At 42.2% G+C, this 14,620-nt stretch overlaps 1 protein-coding gene across 3 annotated transcripts; it reads left to right on the plus strand.

The window, feature by feature from the left end:
• Positions 1-3,492: 3,492 nt before the first annotated feature.
• Positions 3,493-13,760, plus strand: LOC100273993 (uncharacterized). Of its 3 annotated transcripts, XR_564925.3 has the most exons (13): positions 3,493-3,772; positions 3,972-5,984; positions 6,100-6,207; positions 6,335-6,505; positions 7,568-7,810; positions 7,917-8,369; positions 9,015-9,785; positions 10,035-10,232; positions 11,504-11,938; positions 12,018-12,251; positions 12,696-12,987; positions 13,160-13,315; positions 13,395-13,760. XR_564925.3 is itself a non-coding variant. In XM_020551380.3 (12 exons), exons 2-11 carry the CDS (start codon positions 4,005-4,007, stop codon positions 12,975-12,977), a joined length of 4,875 nt encoding a protein of 1,624 aa, XP_020406969.1. In that variant the 5' UTR covers positions 3,493-3,772; positions 3,972-4,004; the 3' UTR covers position 12,978; positions 13,395-13,745. The 3 variants fall into 3 exon arrangements, 2 of the variants coding, with proteins under 2 accessions (XP_020406969.1, NP_001141851.2); XM_020551380.3 differs by lacking the exon at positions 13,160-13,315 and having other exon boundaries at positions 12,696-12,978; positions 13,395-13,745; NM_001148379.2 differs by lacking the exon at positions 13,160-13,315 and having other exon boundaries at positions 3,673-3,772; positions 13,395-13,735.
• Positions 13,761-14,620: the final 860 nt, after the last annotated feature.

Raw genomic sequence — 14,620 nt, forward strand, 5'->3', positions numbered from 1 at the left:
ACTTCTTTTCTTTGACATTCTTTCTTGTGATCAAACACTCACTTGTAATTGAGGCAAGAGACACCAATCGTGTGGTGGTCCTTGCGGGAAGTTTGATTCCCAAGTGATTTGAGAAGAGAAGCTCACTCGGTCCGAGGGACCGTTTGAGAGAGGGAAGGGTTGAAAGAGACCCGGCCTTTGTGGCCTCCTCAACGGGGAGTAGGTTTGCGAGAACCGAACCTCGGTAAAACAAATCCGCGTGTCACACTCCTTATTCGCTCACAATTTGTTTTGCACCCTCTCTTGCGGACTCGATTATATTTCTAACGCTAACTCGGCTTGTAGTTGTGTTTATATTTGTAAATTTCAGTTTCGCCCTATTCACCCCCCCCTCTAGGCGACTTTCAGAGACTCTTTGGAAGAGAAAACAATGAAGAATTTGGCTTCTGGGCCATCGTGTTTTGTGACATCATGGCAAGCATATGACATCAATGGGTACACATTCTACACTAAATCAAAAGACATGAAAAGTGTTGCACAAAATAGCGGTGTTCGTATCGATGCTTTTGACCTACATGGACAGAAGACCACATATTTTGGATTCATAGAGGAAATATGGGAACTTGATTATGGCCCAAGCATGAAAATACCCTTATTTAAGTGCCAATGGGTACAACATCCCGTGGGGGTGATAGTGGATAACTACGGACTCACACTGGTAGACTTAAAGAAAGTAGGATATAAAGATGACCCGTGGGTTCTCGCCGAATGTGTTGCACAAGTGTTCTATGTACTCGATCCAGCAGATGAGAAGATGCATGTAGTTATTTCTGGAAAGCAAAAAATTGTTGGAGTTGAGAATGTGGGAGACCAAGATGAGGAATACAATAAGTATGAAGAGATGTTCGTCTTTAACGGTCCAGAGAGAATCAAGCTTGTGGAAAAGAAAATTGATAAGAACTTAAAGCCATACATGCGGAAAAATGGTAGTTCATGAAAAATTGTATGAATCAAATTGTATTTGTTATCATGTATGATCGACTATGAATTGTGGTTGCCAATTAATTTAAAATCTCTATAGTTATCTATGTGTGCTATTATAATTCATTTAAATTGTATTTGCATATTATTGTTAAAAATTAAATATTAATTCATTTAAATCGTATTTGCATATTTCTGTTAAAAATTAAAATTATTTTCATATTTAAATTGTATTTTCATATTTTTACAATCACAGATGGTTTTGTCTTAGGGTCCGCTTGTGAAAAGGATAGAGCACCACAGGCGGTCCTAAACAAAAACCGCTTGTGATACTATTACATCACAGGCGTACTGAACCGCCTGGGACATCACAAGCGGTTTTCTAACCGAACCGCCTGTGATGTAAAAAGCCTACCGCTTGTATAGAGCCAAATTGTACTAGTGGGTAAAGCCTACAGGGTTTAACACAAGTGAACAAATGTGATGTTCCAAGGACTGGATTATGGATGCATGATGGACATCACAAGTAAGATGGACATTGCATAAAGTGAGACTCGGGTGTGTAGCTCGGAGACAACTGATCAAGCCAAGGACGGAGGCAAGAAGAGCTTCGAGGTACCAAGTGCACGGGAGAAGGTCAAGGAGGTTGAGGAACCCAAAGCCAAGGGTGAAGAAGAAGGCTTGCAAAGTCAAGGGTGATCGAGTTGAGAACAGCTACGACACATCAAGGATCACTACATAAGGACGTGACTTACAACCAATGAGGTAACAACTACAGTTATGTGGTGTAAGTCATAAGGCTCAAGACCAAGCTCTAAGAAGGAGAACAAGTGTCAAAACCAGAACTGGAAGCAGCCCAAAAGAGCTAAGTTCACCTTGATCTTTAGTTTGGGTTGTTCCTATGTTTGGAGATGTTCTATGTGACATTTGCAGGATGTTGGAGCCAAGAAATGTCAATCTAGATCAAGTCAAGCAGACTTGATGATTTATGAGTCCAACATCAAAGCTCAAGCATGTGAAATGCTATAGATGTAATAATTAAGAGAAGGTATGTTTCTAGACTTAGTACATTGGTTTTAGTGTACTAATATACTTGTCTAAGTGTTAGAAACAGAAAGAAGAAGAAAAGGAAAGAGGTGCAAATCAGTCTGGGTGCACCGGAGTGTCCGGTGGTGCACCGGACAGTGTCTGGTGCGCCAGGCTGGCTCGAGCAAACTGGCCGCTCTCGGGAATTCACGGGCGACGTACGACTATAATTCACCGGACTATCCGGTGTGCACCGGACTGTCCGGTGAGCCAACGGTCGGCCGCGCGATCTGCGCGGGACACGTGGCCGAGCCAACGGCTAGAAGGAGGCACCGGACTGTCCGGTGTGCACCGGACATGTCCGGTGCGCCAACGGCTCCAAGACTGCCAACGGTCGGCTTCGCCATAGAAGGAAAGAAATCGGGCACCGGACAGTGTCCGGTGTGCACCAGACTGTCCGGTGCGCCACCCGATAGAAGGCAAGATTTGTCTTCCTGGATTGCTTCCAACGGCTCCTAGGCCCCTTGTGCCTATAAAAGGGACCCCTAGGCGCCTCAAGCTATATACAAGCGCAACCAACAAGTGTAGACATCACTCGAATCAATTCTCACTCTCCCTCTTGTGTGTAACTCTATAGTTTGTGTAGAAGGCACAACTATAAGCCTTTAAAGAGAGGAGAAGTGCTGCTAAGAGCTAGAGTAAGATCTTGAGCGTATCGTTACTCTGCCGAGGTGCTGCCAAAAAGTTTGTAAGCAGCCACGGTGTTGTTGTAACCCAACTCAATAGTGAAAGGCTCTATCTGTCATACTGACAGATCTGAGCAAACGGAGGAAGGAGTTGAAATAGACTCCAAGCCCAGGTGTGGCTAACTCCAACGAGGACTAGGCAAGCATTTCAGGCTTGGCCGAACCTCGGGATAAATCCTTGCGTCTGTGTGCTCTGTTCTGTATTGTATCCTGACTCTCTGTCTTACTCGTCTTTATATCTGCACTTCAATACTTATCTGTGGTATAAACTTTATTTGAAGTGCAGGACATTTTGAGACAGGATCTTCTATTCCGCTGCAACCTACTCGAAGAGTTGTTTCACTCCACTGCGTACTAAGTCTTCGAGTAGAGTAAGAATTTAAGTTTTAAAGTAATAAGCTTTATTCGCCTATTCACCCCCCTCTAGGCGACATCCAGATCCTGTTCCCGGGTCAAAGGGAACTTTCAACGACAGCGAAGTTGTGCAGCGGTGGCAGGCTCGAGGCGGCGGGCGGGCACGACGGGGACCAACCGGGAAGCCCGGGCTCGTAGGAGAGTGCGTGGGCGACATCTGTCAAGAGAGATAGCCGCCGGCGACGAAAGAGACGGGTGTCGGGCGAAAGGAGGCAGAAACGACCAATAGGTTATAGGCTGTGGCGTCGAGCTGTGTTATCTTGGCGTCATGACCTACGACACCGAGCAAAGGATAAAAAACATAATTAAGTTGTTTAAAGATCTAAACATGATTTTTTTTTCCGAAAAAAGATCAAACTACAAAAATATTCGGCCGGTAGGTCCGCCCATTTGTTCATCATCCGCTGGGCCAGGCCGAAAACACCGTCCAGACTGCGAAACAGGGGCACGTTGCAGCCCACGGGGCTCCGCAGGCTACCAAACGGGGCACCCCTCTCCCGTGCCGTGCGACGTTGGAGCTGAACAACGGAGAGAAAAAGTGAGGCGGAAGACGAGGGACATACTTCAAGCGCCCGCGGCCCGCAGCCTGCTCGCCCAGGTCTTCGCCGGCGACGAGCACCCACCAGGTCCTTCTCTTCCCTACCTGCTGTGCGAAACCGATCACCCGAAACCCTAACTTAAGCGATCTGTCTACTTGAACCTGGATCTGATCCAATTACTATTTGTCTGTTGTCTCTGGATCTGATCTAACGAAGCGTATATACGTGCGCCCTAACAGCTTCAATTCTTTCTTTTTTTGGCACAAATTAATGTGCGCACACCCAGGTCCGCTCAGTCCATCTCTCCAGAAATCCCCAGATGTTCCACAGCAAGTCGCTCCCTAGGCCCAAGGACACATCGGTGGTGGTGGTCGTCCTTGAGACGACAGAAGTGTACATTGTGATCAGCTTGTCGACGAGGAGAGACACCCAGGTCGTATACGTCGATCCGACCACCGGCGCCCTGCGCTACCTGGGGAAGCATGGGGAGGACGTCTTTGATTCGGAGGCGGCGGCGCTGAACCACATCACCAACGGATCAAGGGTTCTATCCAAGAGCACTACATATGCCAAGGCAGTGCTGGGATACGCGGTGTTAGGAAGCCATGCTCTGCTCTTGGTCGCGACACAGTTGAGCGCGTCGGTCCCCAATCTGCCGGGAGGCGGGTGCATATACACATTGGCAGAGAGCCAGTGGATAAAGATCCAGCTGCAGAATCCTCAGCCCCAGGGGACTGGAGAACAGAAGAACATACGTGAGCTGGCCAATCTAGACATTGATGGCAAGTTCTTCTTTTGCGAGACAAGGGATGTTACCAGGCCCTTCCCGAGTCCTATTACACTACGGGAACCAGATGAGGAATTTGTTTGGAACGAGTGGCTGTCAAAGCCCTTTAAGGACATTGGTTTGCCAGGACACTGTGTCATTCTTCTGCAGGGGTTCGCTGAGTGCCGGAACTTTGGAGGTGCTGGGCAGCAAGGTGGGTTAGTCGCCCTTATTGCACGCCGAAGTCGGTTGCATCCTGGAACTCGCTATTTGGCCCGTGGACTGAACGCATGTTCAGGCACAGGCAATGAGGTAGAGTGCGAGCAACTCGTTTGGGTTCCACGGAAGGGCGGACAGCGCATCCCTTTTAGCTCGTATATCTGGCGCCGTGGAACTATTCCAATATGGTGGGGCGCAGAAATAAAAAACGCGGTGTCAGTGGAGGCTGAAATTTACGTTGCCAACGATCCTTACAACGGAAGCTTACAGTACTACCAACGGTTGGGTAAAAGATATGGGAATAAATCATCTGAAGCGAACGTGTCCAGGCAAAAAAGTTCTGGAAGGGTTCCCATTATTTGTGTTAACTTGCTAAGATACGGCGAAGGAAAAACAGAGTCAGTTCTTGTTGATCATTTCAAAGAATCTATACGGTACATGAACTCTACTGGAAAGCTGGGAAGCACGTGGATTCAGTTAATAAATTATGACTGGCATGCCACTGTGAAGTTAAAAGGGCAGCAGCAGACAGTTGAGGGCCTATGGAGGCATCTTAAACCACCTACAATGGTCATTGGCTTCAGTGAAGGGAATTACTATGATGCAAGACAGCAGCTTAATGAATGTAAAGGATCAGTTATCTGCAATGACGATGTAAATGGTGGGTTTTGCATGGAATCTATTCAAAATGGGGTGATACGATTCAACTGTGCAGACTCTCTTGATCGAACCAATGCTGCTAGTTACTTTGGTGCACTTCAAGTTTTTGTTGAACAGTGTAGTCGATTGAGCATCTCGCTTGACATAGATGCAATGTTTGGGTTGTCAAGTAGATATTCTGAATATGATGGTAGAAACACTCGTTCTTTGCCCCCTGGATGGGAGGAGCGCTTTGACTCTGTAACAGGGAAATCATTTTATATTGATCATAATACACGTACTACCACATGGGAACATCCATGCCAGGAGGCTCCACAGAAGCCCTGGAAGAGATTTGATATGACATTTGATCAGTTCAAAGGCTCAACAATGCTTGCTCCAGTGAACCAGCTTGCTGAACTTTTTCTTTTGGCAGGCGATATCCATGCTACGTTGTACACTGGCTCAAAAGCTATGCACAGTGATATTCTGAACATATTCAAGGAGGAAACAGGAAAGTTTAGTAAATTCTCAGCTGTTGAGAATGTGAAAATTACGGTGCTAAGAAGGTACCAAAATTTTATGAATGATAGTTCCCGTCAAAAGCAGTTAGAGATGTTTCTTGGTTTGAGGCTATATAGGCATCTCCCGTCCATCCCTATGTTCCCTCTCAAAGTAGGTAAACTTACTCATTATAACCATATCTCTTGCAAACTAATACTATTGGTCTTGATGCAGTATTATATTATTTATAGCTTTTGTGATAACATTCCTGATATTGACAATTCAGGTGCTATCAAGGCCATCTGGATGCATGTTAAAACCAGTTCCTAGTATCATCCCAATGGCTGATGGTGGTTCCAGTCTTCTGAGCTTCAAAAGGAAGGATCTTATTTGGGTATAGTTCTTCCTTAAAGACTCTTCTCAATGCATCTGAAAGAGTCTTCCTGATAGTTTTCTGGTTTATTTAATTATTGCTATGATGTTTTCTTCATATAGGATGTTAAAGGCTCTTGTGCATGCAGGTGTGTCAGCAAGGTGCAGACTATGTTGAACTTTTTATATACCTTGGGGAACCTTGTCACGTTTGTCAACTGCTTCTTACTGTCTCCCACGGTGCTGAAGATTCTTCATATCCAGCAACCGTAGATGTTAGAGTTGGCTCAAGCATCGACTCCCTCAAACTCGTGGTTGAGGTCCTTGTCTCTATCTTACCTCACCGGTTTTATTATAATATCCTTTTTTTTTGCTCCAGCTGTTTCGTCAAGTTTCTTTGCAAATATCGATTTAGTTTCCATACTCAAGATTTGGTTTGATGAACTGGCAACCCTGTACCCAAATTCAAGACCCAAGAGGCGCCAGATACAAAAATTACCGTCCTTGCTAAAATTGAGCTTCATTTGTCATTAAATCTGACTTGAAGACCATGACTTTTGCTTGGTTCAGAACCTATGCTGAGCTGTGTGCTGAATACTTTGGTTGAGCTGAGATTAGCTAACCACATTTCCTGAGTTTGGCCTGGATTTTGGTTAGGTTCATAATCCTATCCAGTACGCACATCATGTTTAGGTGGTGTTGTTTTAAAATCGGTTATTGCTTCATCTTGTATTGGTTTCGTCTGATACATTACTGTCATTGGTTGAATATTGTTTTGCATTTTCTACAGTTATACAATTGTTTCTTTCAACAATTTCTGTGTACGCTAGCAGCTTTGAATTTGAATATTTGATATGTTTTTGTCTATGAAATTGAAATCCATTAAAGCTTGCAGATGCATCAAAAACTATATTTAACCCTTTATATAGCTCATGTTTTGAGGCAACATGTCGTTCTTTACTAGCCAAATCAGGGCCTTTTCATTTGATCGTTTCCATTTGTTTGCTCTGTTGTATTTTAAAAACTCGACCCGCAGTGGGTAAGCTAGCTCGTGGACGTTGTATTAAGAAGAAGACCTTCTCGCACGGGTCAAGAAACCCCCCGAACCCCGCCCCACCTATACACAGCGGCACCGTAGCTCATGTGAGAACGACCGCGATCGGGGCCGAGCTTTAGACCTGTGCTTTGGCGTGGGATAGACGAGGGGATTTTTTGTAACCACATCCTAAAATTTGCTCCCACGGGGAGTCAAACTCAGGACCTGAGCATTGGTACTTAGACCGCCTAACCAACTTAGCTAGAGGCCCTCTCGTTGCTCTGTTATATTTTGAACATCTTACTTAACTGGTTAATGAATATTAATTGGGAAATTATTTGTGTAGGGTGCTTGCATTCCACAATGCTCTAATGGGACAAATTTACTGATTCCAGTCACTGGGAGAACTGATCCAGAGGACTTGGCTGTTACAGGGAAAAGTGCGAGGCCCAATGTTCAAGAGAGCTCCTATCTTCCTTTGTTATATGACTTTGAAGAGCTAGAAGGAGAATTAAACTTTTTGAATCGGGTTGTTGCATTATCTTTTCATCCATCTGCTGTATCAAGAACACCCATTACTCTTGGCGAGGTAAAATTGATGAATTTTCTAGATTGTGATGCTATTAAAAAGTTATTTTTGCTATGACTATTCATCTATCCTTTTCCTTGATGAGTTGTATAAATTTCTTTAACAGATTGAAGTACTTGGAGTTTCCCTTCCATGGGCAGACATGTTAACCAATAGTGAACGTGCTCCTGAATTTATGGAGTTTATCAATAAAAAATCATCAAGTGCTCACTGTAATCTAGGTTCCAAGTCTTTTGGAAATTCTTCCATGCCTGGGAATGATTCTCATGGTATTGATGAGTCTTATACTAAAAGTTCATCATTAGTTCAACCGTGTGGTTCGGAAAATTTGTTGGATTTTCTCACAGGTGATTTTGACATGTCGGAGTCCCATATAACTCAAAATACTTTTGGTGCTGGAGAACAAACAAACTTCTTAGATGATGGATTTGATGTTAATCCTTTCGCCCCTGCATTGGAAGTGCCTGTTCCTGTTGCTAAAGTAAACAAGGAGGTTGAAGAATGTGGCAGCACCCAGCTTTATATTAAATTTTTTGAATCCCTTTCTGGCTATAATAAGGTATCCATTTGTGAAAATTTCGTCTCTTTTTATTTCTATTCTTCTATGTTCTGTTCTTAGAAGGGCAGACCTGATGTGGTCGTGAGAGCTGTCTCACTGAGTCACCAGGTTGCAGGTTCGAAACCTTGAAACAGCCTCTCAGTATTTGTGGGGAAAGGCTTGCCTCGGTTTATCCCTGCCCCAGACAGACCCCACTCATGTGGGAGCCTCCGGCACTAGGTCTGCCCCTTCTATGTTCTGTTCTTGGTAAACTTTCTTGAATCTTTGTTGAGCATTGCTTAAAAAATACTTTGAAACTGACCTTATCCTGAAGTTGCCAGTAAAATCTTGAATTGCTTCTTTGTTCAGATAAATGAGCTAGAAGGTTCTACCGTTCTAGTTTGAAGTTTCTAGTAGCAACTCTAATGAACCATCCCCCCCCCCCCCTCCCCCTAACAAAGACAGGTTCCAATTTATGATAGAGTAACTGAATCTTTAGGTATATTCAGGTTACACATGTTTAAGGTCTGGCATTATTACTTCCCTTGCTTTTCAACCATACTTGTTTATTCTGAAAAAAATAATGAAGGAACAAAAGCATACCTATTTTGAAAAAGTGTTTATGAATTTAAATCCAAAATACATTAAACTTTATTCATCTTCCAGGGAAAGGGTCTTGACTTTGAGCAAACGATGAAGCTTGAAATAAAACGTCTCCGTCTTGGTCTTTCAGCCGCTGAAAGGGACCAGGCGTTGTTATCAATTGGTGTAATTCCTGCCACATTAGATCCAAACCGTTTAATTGATTATTCTTACCTATTGAAGTTATCCAGCTTAGCTGATAATCTAGCACTGCTGGGCCATACAGTCCTTGAGGATCGCGCTAATGCTTCAATAGGGCTTGAAAAGGGCAGTGAACATGCTATAGACTTTTGGAACATCAGTGAAAATGATGAATTCTGCTATGGTGGGGCATGTGAAGTCCGTGCTCTGTCTTCATTACAAGCTTTAGCATCTAGAGAAAATCAATCGGTATTCATGGAATGTTTCCAGTGTGAAAAGACAGTTTGCAAAGCTTGCTGTGCTGGGAAAGGGGCCTTCCTTTTGCTTAACACCTACAGGGAGTTGAAGATATATGGTGGGAGTCAAAGTGGTGGCTACTCAGCACTCACAGATAGTTTTGTGTGCAAATCGTGCTGCAGTGAAATTATCAAACGTGCATTGTATGTGGATTATGTCCGGGTTCTTCATAGTTTGCGCAGAAAAGATCGTTCAGAGAAAGCAGCACTGAGTGCTGTGAATCAGGTCTGCCAACTGGAGTACAAGAAAGCATCTGATTTATCTCAAAGTATTCAATTTGGTCAGAGACAATTGAAGCAGATCCTTGATGGTGAAGAATCCCTTGCAGAATTTCCATATGCAAACTTTTTACAAATGGTATTTCTCAACTTTGTACCAAGTGATCATAAATTGCACTCCTGCATGATTTCTTGCCCTGTGTTATCCATACACTCTGATGTATTTGGAACACTATTGATGTTGCCCATGGACCATGTAAAAGCAGTCAATAAACTTGGCCTTTTGATAACAATTTTTTATGATCCCTCACCCCCTTTCTCTTTTTCTTCTATGAAGTTTGCTTTACCATTGATAATTCTTTGATCATGCCTTATGCTCTATACTCAGGTTGAAACTGCCAATGACTCTGAACCACTGCTTTCATTACTGGCGCCTTTTGGTACTGGAGAGTATACGTCTTACTGGAAAGCTCCACAAGGTATCACTTCAGTGGAATTCTCAATTGTTCTTGGTGGTTTATCAGATATTGCAGGAGTTTCCATAATTGTCAGTTCTTGCGGTTACTCAGCATCTGACTGCCCAATTGTAAGATAGCATATCTTACTTTCTCTTCCTTCATCATGCTATCCTTATTTTTATCTATAAAATCAGTACTGACAATTTTAGCTAGGCATACTTAATATTGTATACACAGTATCCTAGCTATATGGAACTATGGGCATATCTTTCATTTCTGTTTTCTTAATGATTGAGAACAAAGAAGGATATTTACTAGAGTTACTGAAATCATCCTTTTTAATCATAAAATCACGAAGCTTGATTGAATATATGTTCTTCCTGAGCAAGAGGAGGAAAACATTTCAGTACGGATGTACCATTAACAAGTTGAGCATGATACATGTTAACAAGGGAAGCAATATGAAAAATACTATCTTCATGTACATAATTGTATGTCACATTGTCTTGAAAGACGCCTCTTGCTTTAGTCCACTTATTTCCAAGAAAGAAAAGAGCTCATGTTGGAAATCACTCCCTAGCCTTTCTTCAGTGTTTATCACAGACACACTAGGAAATCACTCCCTCTGTCTTCAGTGTTTATCACAAACACACTAGGATTTCACACTTTCTTTATCTTCAGTGTTTATCATAAACACACACTAGGAAATCACTCCAATGTTTATCACAAACACACGAGGAAATCACTCCCTTTATCTCTTTTGATTGATGCGGCTCTCTCAGCCCTCGCCATGTTCTCATATATATAGCTGATAAACCTGCCCATGATATCATCCTATTTACTGCAGTCGTAACTCCTATGTTTGCCTATTAGTCTCCTTAGAACTAGCTGAAAATCTGCTAGTACTAAAGACTGCACCTAGACAGAGTGAACCTGGACACATGCATGGACACACAGGATTATAGCTAACAACTTATGTCCTTTGTAATTCGGCAATAACTTGTTTTAACAACCATATGATGCTTGTGGCTTCGTAATTTTGTGTCGATCACCTATCTTTCTGTACATACCATTAGTGTTGCTATGAAAAGCAAATATATCTAATTTGTTGACATAATCTTTGTCTGGAGTTAGTGCAATGTGCAAGAACTGCAAGATGTCCTTTTCATGTACTGCAGAGTTAGCTATCTATGCACAACCAGCGGATTATTTTAACTAGCCTGCTGAGCTATCTCATCTCTCTTTTTTTTGTGCATTTTCCTGCAAAACAGTGTTTCCATATTCTGTGATAGCTAGCTATTTGTATATAACAAGCTAGCCTGTTGAGCTGTTTTCATTTTTTTCCATTCCTTTGATTTATTTTTTCCTTTTAATGTTCATAATCATGCTGCTTGTGCAGGTAGAGATATGGGCGAGTAATAAAATACACCGAGAAGATCGTACATTTATAGGAAAGTGGGATGTACAGGATATAATATCTTCATCTCCACAGCTTCGTGGACCTGAAAAATCTAGTAGATTGAGTGAAGAACCAAGACACATTAAATTTCACTTCCCAAATCCTATCCGTTGTCGTATAATTTCAATAAAAATGACACTTTCCCATAGAGGTTCTCATTCAACCAAGTTTAGTGAGGAGTTTGATCTTCTATCATTGAATGATAGCTCATCTTATGAATCGAAGCCAACCAATTTACATAATTCATTTATCCATGCAAAAAGAATTGTAGTTTTTGGCAGTTTGTTGAGAAAGGAGATGGAGCCTGACACATCAGGGGGGATAATGAGAATGAAAAGTTATTTAGACAGATCACCGGCCTTGGGGAGATTTAGGGTAAACCCTATGTCTTTTGCTGACAGTTTTGAGCTTTGCATTCTAGCAGTGGCTGAAACTTCTCTTCTTTATTTTCCAGATCCCAGTTGAAGCTGAGAGGCTGAGAGATAATGATCTTGTTCTTGAGCAATATCTCTTAGCTAATTCACCTGGAATAGCTGGATTCCGGCTTGATTCTTTCAGTGTTATAAGACCTCGTGTGACCCATTCACCTTCTTCATCAGAGTTGGACATGAGGGAGTTTTCATTGACACGAATGGAAGATAGATTTATAAACCCAGCAATTCTGTATATACAGGTCACAGTTGTTAAGGTAATAGGCCACTGTCACTCTTCAAAATTCACTTCGGTAGCTATGGTTTGGTTATTTTATGCTTCTTGAAATCTCCTTCAATGCTTGTCCCTGAACGGTTCAAATAGCCATGGCATGGGTCCAGATGGTCATGTGAACTAGTTTTGTCGAGTAAGGCCTGTGTCAGCAGACAGTTCTAATATACTAATTAGTGGAATGTCCAACTGATCTGTCTTCGAAACTTCATTTACATATACTGGTGGAAGTCAATGTTGTCTGAACGAATGACTACAACAAAATATTGTTCACCTATGCCATGATGGTTTTTTGAGGTTTGCTGCAAACTATGATAATTCTAGACGAGCTGTTAATTGAGGGTTGAACCTTTTGCTACTTGTAGTTTTGTGAGGGCCTATTTTGTATGTGTGCATAAAACATTTCTGCTGTGCTTGTGATTTTGTACAGGAGTCCGGCAAGTTGGTTGTAGAGGAATACCGTTTACCAGAAGTAAAAGCAAACACGCCACTATATTTTGATTTCCCAGATCTACAACAGGATGCGCGCTGTGTTATCTTTAGATTGCTTGGTGACGTCACTGCCTTTGTCGACGACATTTCTGAGCTTGAGAACTTAAACTTGCGGAATCTTCCTTTGGCGTCGGGACTGTCTTTGTCAAATAAGATCAAGTTGTACTACTATGCTGATACATATGAGATGGGAAAGATCGGCAGTCTCTCAGCTGTATAATGTATGTGAGGTATGAAGTCCTGATGTTCTAACTAAATCCTCTCAAACGATGTTACAGAGTTCTTAACTTGAGTTTTTGACAGTCATGCTCATTTTCAGAAGAATGTTTCAATCAATAGACGGTATATGACAAAGCTAAAACGTATAATACAAATCTGCCATTGAACCTCTCTTTTTTCCAGTTATGTGGATGGATCCTTAACATACTGGAGTCAACCACATAGCCAGGCCGTTATGGTTTTGGCCCTGACCCTGGCCTAATATTCCTATTTGGAGCTAGAATTACATATTGACTCAACAATAAAACTTTTATTTTAACAAGCTCAGACTATGAAATGGTATGTCTGGGTTGTTGTGTGCTAAAGCGTACTTCTGTTTAGTAGATTGTCTGATACTGCTCTTTAACTTGGTGTTTAGGTCGTCGTACATGCCAACCTGGGATGGTAACCCGTCCCTAGAAGATTGTTGTAACCTACTGTTTCTACGTGTTGTTGTGGAAGTAAGAGCTGCTGCTACAGATACATGATGCTTTTTTTTTACTGCTTCTGTATTCTTGCTTCTTTTTGCTTTTGATTAGATGACCCCAGTTTGAGGGATGTAGGGATTTTGCCTGTAGAATTTCTGGAAATTCATCTCTTTTTTTAATGTAGAATAGCCGGAAATTCAATTCGATCGCAGTCCACGAAACTGCCAGCTACGTTTGTCGATACCTGTATTGGGACCTGGATTATTGTATAGAGCCAAGAACTTGCATTGATATTTTTTGTTTGTTTGTTTGTTTCATACCATATTTTAAGCGCTGGCTGCACCAGATGTTCGTTCGTATGGTATGGTACGTGGCCATGCTGCGGCTGTAAGGAACCTTCTCTTTCCATATTATCTTGAAGGATTGGCGCTCATCAGAACCAGTCAAAACAAATTTCCAGTTTTTTTCCTCAAATTTCCACAACACAATATCTTTCCCTCCATATATGGCGGTGATAGTTCATAGTGGCTTTCCAAATCTGGTCCCAACAGTCTTTTGGACCATCACTCAGGTAACCATCTTCTAGAAGAGGTTAATAAGACCACACAATGTTTGACTTGTGCGATAGAAACTGTTTTTTTTTAAAAAAAAAATTCACGCGGTTCGTATAAAGTGGGGATAGCAATAGCTACAAGTTTATGAGAAAGTCGCGTATATTCTCAAAATCTAGCACCAACCCAATTATGCATTTTAATATCACTATCTTAACTTTTGGCAGATCATACCACATGGTTGAATCAGTTAGTTCATGGGTAGTATAAAATCGAATGTCTTTTTCACAGATACTTGTAATTAACAGTATCCTGCCGCAGTACACTTTCTCCGGCTCCCAGCACCGCTGTGCACCAACCGGTGTGCAGTTTCCTTCGATCCCTAACCAGCCTCTCCTTGGCCTTACAAATCTTGGACAACCATGAGTGCAGGCTCATCCAGATGAAAATAAAATAAAAAAGTAATTATGATCAATTTTTTTCACCGTGCGTGCATTCTTTTTATAAAATAAAAGGAAATGAAATCCTGAGCTGCTGGTTGCTCGGAAACGGCTGGGTTTTCACTCCGCACGTAACAGGCGGCGTTTCTGAGATTATTCATCCAAATCAAGTCCGCCCTTTTAGAT

This window comes from Zea mays, chromosome 4 (genome assembly GCF_902167145.1).
Source record: "Zea mays cultivar B73 chromosome 4, Zm-B73-REFERENCE-NAM-5.0, whole genome shotgun sequence".
Taxonomy (NCBI): Eukaryota; Viridiplantae; Streptophyta; class Magnoliopsida; order Poales; family Poaceae; genus Zea; species Zea mays.

Coding starts and splice junctions, on each gene's coding strand:
- LOC100273993 (XM_020551380.3), top strand. CDS start 4,005: ATGTTCCACAGCAAGTCGCTCCCTAGGCCCAAGGACACATCGGTGGTG. Junction 6,506..7,567: donor CCCTCAAACTCGTGGTTGAG/GTCCTTGTCTCT, acceptor TTATTTGTGTAG/GGTGCTTGCATTCCACAATG. Junction 10,233..11,503: donor CAGCATCTGACTGCCCAATT/GTAAGATAGCAT, acceptor CTGCTTGTGCAG/GTAGAGATATGGGCGAGTAA.